The 6,230-nt window shown below is 34.5% G+C and overlaps 1 protein-coding gene across 2 annotated transcripts; it reads right to left on the bottom strand.

The window, feature by feature from the left end:
• Positions 1 to 3,180: 3,180 nt before the first annotated feature.
• On the bottom strand, positions 3,181 to 5,677 carry LOC130950831 (60S ribosomal protein L11-like). 2 transcript variants are annotated; one of them, XM_057879427.1, is made up of 6 exons: positions 5,507 to 5,677; positions 5,193 to 5,322; positions 5,010 to 5,117; positions 4,893 to 4,935; positions 4,056 to 4,251; positions 3,181 to 3,562 (listed from the first exon to the last, which is right to left on the bottom strand). In XM_057879427.1, the coding sequence occupies exons 2-6, from the start codon at positions 5,193 to 5,195 to the stop codon at positions 3,367 to 3,369; spliced, it is 546 nt and encodes a 181-aa protein (XP_057735410.1). In that variant the 5' UTR covers positions 5,196 to 5,322; positions 5,507 to 5,677; the 3' UTR covers positions 3,181 to 3,366. The 2 variants fall into 2 exon arrangements, with proteins under 2 accessions (XP_057735410.1, XP_057735409.1); XM_057879426.1 differs by having other exon boundaries at positions 5,193 to 5,257; positions 5,507 to 5,666.
• Between the last annotated feature and the right edge of the window lie 553 nt (positions 5,678 to 6,230).

Here is a 6,230-nt window from a genome sequence, read left to right as displayed (position 1 = left end):
TGATTCCATCTTCCTTGTGGGTTTCAATGGTGCGACGCGCAAACATGCTAAGCTCCCTATGTTGTTTGAGCATCTCTGCCCGTTCTGGACAACAAAGATGTGAGTAATTCAAAACAACTTTGAAAATTGTCCAAAGACCGACGTTCTTCATTATGTGTACATAAATCCTGGCTGGACAATTTAACCCAGTTGAGGGGTTTGTTTTCAGAGTTGGAGATATCTTGGATTTTCACCTCACCTCTCTGGTGCATACAATTAGTTGATTCTTAATTTTGTCTCCATCCCGAGTCGTTTTCCTTATTTTGGTAGAAAACTGACAAGTTTGGAATAATGTTTATAGACCTTTGCAGCTTCTTCTAGTGTCTCGAAAATCATCCCCACCTTTGGGACAAATCTTTCATCCACAACACAGCTAGTTTGCACGGTGAACTGAAAACGTCATTAACGGTGAAACAATTCTATAATACTTACCGAACCGAAAGGTTACTCATAGTAAACGAAAGATAATCCATTATACAAAACCAAATTCGAAACAACTCTATCTACAATTTAAATATTATCAATTCAATTCAATTCAGATTCAGATCACCTCTGTCCATTCAATTCAATTCAAATAAAATTAGCAATTGCATTCCATTGAATTCGATTCAAAATTCAATAATTCAAACCTCATCAAATTGATGCATTTCGGAAGAATAATCCAAATCGCATTCATTCAACTGATTTGAAGTTGATTCATTCATTGTTTCAATTCAAAAGTCCATATCGAAGAAAAAAAATGAAGAAGAAGAAGAACGATGAAGCTAATTACGTCAAAGTCGATCCAGATCCATAATGTAGAGAACAAGGAATTTTATTAGGTTGAAGAAGAAAAAAGAAGAAGACAAAGAACGCGAACAGAGAAGAAGAAGAAGAACGAAAACGCGAGAAGAGAACAAGGTTTATGTTGAGAAAGGTTTACGTTCAGAAAAGTTTATCAGGCATAAAAGGTTTACGCTATATGAGGTGCGTGTATAACAAATGGCTGTGGGATGGGAAAACACGCGTGTGGAGAAAGTTACTTGGATAACATCCATGTATTACATGGATGTAGAGCTTTTCCGTTCTTTTTAACCCAATGGAGAATAAAATCTATTGTAGCTAAAGTAATAATCCTTAGTCTACCACCTAAACTCATTTGTTTATGCATAAAATAAGGCTCATATTATATTATAAATACATTATCAATCGGTGTTTGGAGTTTCATTATCTTTACAACGAAATAATGAGAAGGTTGATAAAATCCAAATCCAAAACTCAAATAGCACTTACAGCCTTACAGGCTTACAGCATATTACCAAAAAGGAACTTCCATGCAATGGAAGAAGGTTAGAAAACAAAATAAGCGGGTTCATATATATAAATTTACAATTTATAAGAGAGTTTGTAATGGCAGTATAATACATATTCAATTTAAGTGTTATAGTAAAATTCTTCGTCCAAAATTATATAAGCTAAACTAAAGAGACCAAACAAAAAAAAAAAAAAAGAAAGAAACCCATGTTGCCAACTGAATTAGATTTTATCAATAGCTTCATGCTTTTTATTCTGTTCTTTTGAAACTTCATTCTTCGTATTCTCTTCTTTCTTTTCATCAAACAGACTAAATGCAAAGCTTTCTCAAGAAAAAACTTGGGATAAACCCAAAATTATAGAACTGATAAAAGATGTGAAAAGTCAGAGAGAATATAAACCAAAAGAAATAAGCATATCTAATTACTCTAATATGTTCTTCACATAAGGAGGTATAAATTAGAAAAGAGACTTTGAACGAGAATCCTTAATAATGTGAGGCTGTTCATGTTCATTGATTTTGCACAAATATGCTCGAGTTAATACAAAATTTGACCCTGAAATTTGAGATCAAACTTAAATTGATCTCTGAAATTTTAATTGACCGAAATTAAAGCCCCAAATTTACAAGGTTACTCACCTTAGTACTTGAACTCATCTCCGTGAAAGGCGTGTTAATTTAGCACCTTAACTTGTCATGCTGGATAAGATAAAATGACGTCGTTTTATATTGACGCTCAATCTTTAACGAAATATCATAGTTTCACGTAACACTTCTCTTTCTCATTAGTGATGGTCATAATACGACAAACGTTTTACCCCATTTGTTTGAAACGACATCATTTCATTGAAGATTAGATGCCAATATAAAATTACGTTGTTTTGTTTTGTTCTATATGGCATGACAAGTTCATGTATTAAATCAATGTCATTAACAGAGATGAACTTAAGGCTAACGCGAGTTATGATTATAAATTTGGAAGGTCTAACTTGAGTCATTTAAAATTTTAAGTGTAAATTTAAGGGATCAAATTAAATATCAACTCGCTTATGCTCCTGGCCCTGTACCATCTATATGCAGTACATGAACTCTTCCCTTCATCTCTATTCTATTCCCCTCCACCTACGGCCATCATTCCTCCGCTGTGGATCAACCGGGGTACTTCCTCTTTGTTCTCCTTTTCCAGCCTCTTTTCATTGCTCCCTTTTCTCTTATCATCCTTCCTCTTCATTCTCCTTTTCCAGCCTCTGCTCATTGCTACCTTTTCTCTCATAATCGCATTTCGGCGACACCCTACCTCTTCGCCAGCTCAATTTCTTACTGACCCATCCTCTTGGGAGGTTTTCTTTTCTTTTCTTTTTCAAAAGAAATCCAATGTCTATCTTAGGGGAACAAAGAACATAGAAACAGAACTAGAGCATTTGAAATTTAAATGCAAATCTACTTAGAGAATTCTAATATTCTATAACTGATCCGAGGGCAGACAAAAGAGATTTGTATTAGACCCTTCATACGTAAAACTTTGTCGAATATTCCTGATATGGACCAAATACAATAAACTAAAGTTAAAACATTGCATAAAATGGTGGTGTATGCTTAAACGGTTATACTATATATATGATACCTAATAAAATACTATAATTCATATAACCGATTCCCCCTCAAAAGGATAAGATTGTTTTGTTGTAATCATAACTATTTTGTAAATCATAACGCTGACAGAAATACTCTGTTCGTTCCAGTGTTTAGGGTGTTTTTTTCTTTTGAGGAGCAAAAGTATCTGGTAAATGTAATACCATGTGAGAATGTATGTCACCAACATAGTATTCAACAATGCAAGTTCACTGTGCTCAATAGAAACTATAAAATCTTTATACCAGAATTGTCTAAAAGGATTACAACAATAGCATATCTTAACATCCTTAGAGAATGGGCATAACCATTAGAATCAAAATGGAGGGAAAATTGGAACGGCCAATCATTGGGTGACACCTAGACAACCAAAGGCTGAATCCTACCAATCTATTAAAATATTAAGAGATTTGTTGAGACTTGTTCAGAATAACTCCCTCATACTTCACTTGGAACCATTTCATGGCGTCCTCTTTGGTAACCCTGTGCTGAATTCCAACACGGGACTTCTGTCTCCTGCGCCTTCCAACTCGGTATCCTGGTCGCTCCAAAACAATGAAGAAGTCCATACCATAGATACCAGTGGAAGGATCATACCTGAAGCAGAATAAAACATAACATTAAGCCCAAGCATAAATAAAACCCACAATTAAAAACCATTTTGAAATCTTTCTACACTACGTCCAAAAGTAAAGCAAATCCAATTGAACCGACACCAAGTTTCTTTATGTTGAACATCATTGTTTAATATGAACAAATAATAAGCCTCGGCGCTTTTTATTCTGACAACCAAAGAACTTGGAAGGTAATGAAACAAAAGTCAGTTAACATAAATTCACGGGAACGAATTGAAAACTGAGGGAATTGGCAGTGCCATGTAGAAGTCTTGGTTTCTTAAACCCATCAAGCCTTGAAAACAACTTAACCAACCACTTGATGAAATAGAAAAACACTAAAACATTAGGAGTTTTGCGGCAGAGTCAAAGGTTGCAGCAAGTGGAGCAAATAAGTTCAGATAAATCCAAAATTTGAATACAGATAGTTCTGCAGCAGAAAAATGTAAAATAGTCACAGAAATCCAATAGCTTACTTGATTCCCAAATCGATATGCTCCTGAATACCAAAGCCAAAGCAGCCAGTCTCAGAAAAGTTTCTCCTCAAAAGTTCGTATTCTTTAACCTTCAAACCACTCTCCAAAAGCTGCATTGCCTTGTCACCTCGAACAGTGACATAGCATGCAATCTTCTCATTCCTTCTAATTCCAAAGGAACGGACAGTGTATCTTGCTGTGAAAACCAAAAGAAATAAGATAAAACCAAATCAATGACAAGACAGCCACAGATGCCAACATATCAGAGCAAAGATAAATTGGTAACAGATTTAACTTAGGATAGGAGGACTACAAATTCAGTGGAGCTATAAGAACAGTATTAATCATATGAACTGTAATACTAAAAATGCAAAATTGTAAGTCAGCAATAACTTTGGGATAAACAGTAGACTTGATGTAAAATAAGTCATAATGCTAGTACTAACCCTATCCCTCTCTGAATCCCAGAATAGCTGAAGAGTGAATTACACGACACAGCTGGTTCTCATTCATGGCAGTAATTAAATCTGTTTAGTAAATATATTGCTAAACCCAAATAACCATTATCTCTAACACAACGCATGCTTTCACTATTCTATTCTATAAGAGAAGCCGGAGAAAAAAACAGAACCCTGGGTAGAAACCATAAAAAAAGTAGACTCAATACCAACACTAAGGTTTGAAGTTAGAACCTTTTTGACATTCATTTCACTTGCAACATACATAATATGACGCAAATTACTTTGTAAACAACCCTAATCAATAGAACCTGAGAGTCATACAAATTCATTACGACCAGAATTATTCAACTATTCATTAATCATTATAATAACTAACCTTTGGAAAACACTGGGGTTTGGCCACTAAGTTGCTCTAGCACCTGCAAAAAAACAGACAACAACTTTAATTATAAATAAAAAGAAAAATTAAAAGAAGAAGCAATGCGAGGCGAACCTTAGCGGCTCTAGTGAGACGATCTCCACTCTCACCCACGGAGATGTTGAGAACGAGCTTCTGCACCTTAATCTCTCTCATTGGATTCGCAAGTTTCTTCTCCGAAGCCTGTTCTCATTTACATTCCAAATCAACACAAAAACAAGCAAATAAAAGAAGACAAGAGAAGATCTGAGCGATTACCATTGGATTTGGATTTGGATTTGGATTTGAGCTAATATGAAGGCGGCAGAGTACAGGACCAGCGGCTACAGCAATCAAAGAGAATGTGAAGTGTAAGCCGGCGTTTATAAAGGAACCAAAACCCTAAACCCTAACCACAAATAACATTATGCGAATAAGGACAGAGAGAATCACATAGATTCAACAATTATGATATCCACTCAAAACGCACAAAACAATTAATTGTGCGCAAGGCATGAGAAATTCGAGTTGAAATGGAAATGGTGAAAGAGATAGATCGGTAAATGATTGGACGAAAGAAAAGCGTAACAAACCGAATAGTTGCCGAGATGCGCAGTTGCAGTGCTTCAGCTTCGGACTTCGGAGGCAGCTACGCCACCTCATGCATTTTATACTTCATGCTTAGGTTGCCCTAATTTTTTTCCCTTTTTTTTTTTTGTTCTTTTGGTTCGTGTTGCCTAATTTTCTTAAGCGCCTTCCATTTTTTTTGGGTGCTGAGAGTGGGCCTAAGCCTACTGACTAGGAAGAAAGAAGAATATCTTCGTAAACCGAAAAAAAAAAAGACTATCTTAACTAAGAGTAGAAATTTTGTTGGAGGTTTGGTTGATGGGCATATTATTGATTTTTTATTAAAATAAAATAAAAAAATATTATTTTCAAAAATTTATTTTTTAACTTTAATTTCTTAAATATGAGTTTTTTAAAGAACATTCGTTGCGCCCCGACGAACTTTATAATTCAAATTCTAAAAAAATGGCTAATTCAACTTCTTAAGTTTCACAATAGACAATGGCAATTATTATTATCGTCTCCAGAGAGTATATAGGAATAAGTCATATTTTTATTGAAAAAAATATATATTTTTTTAATTTATAATGAGAAAAAATCCTTGTTAAATATGACTTATTTCTCGTGTATCTGTGTATTTCTAGAAACGATGACAATAGCTTATAAATTTAAAAAAATAATTATTTTTCCAATAAAAATATGAGTTATTCCTGTCTACTCTTATGTACTCCTATGTACTTTGGGTTTCGT

This window comes from Arachis stenosperma, chromosome 9 (genome assembly GCF_014773155.1).
Source record: "Arachis stenosperma cultivar V10309 chromosome 9, arast.V10309.gnm1.PFL2, whole genome shotgun sequence".
Lineage (NCBI taxonomy): Eukaryota > Viridiplantae > Streptophyta > Magnoliopsida > Fabales > Fabaceae > Arachis > Arachis stenosperma.
The sequence above is the reverse complement of the archived record's forward strand: the minus strand, read 5'-3'. Positions and strand labels throughout refer to the sequence as shown.

Bases quoted from the DNA above. Each gene is read 5' to 3' on its own strand.
- LOC130950831 (XM_057879426.1), bottom strand. From the start codon at position 5,576: ATGAGGTGGCGTAGCTGCCTCCGAAGTCCGAAGCTGAAGCACTGCAAC. The intron at 5,118-5,192 runs GTAATCGCTCAG...AAATGAGAACAG, and splicing joins ATCCAAATCCAAATCCAATG to GCTTCGGAGAAGAAACTTGC. The intron at 3,563-4,055 runs GTAAGCTATTGG...ATTCTGCTTCAG, and splicing joins CATATCGATTTGGGAATCAA to GTATGATCCTTCCACTGGTA.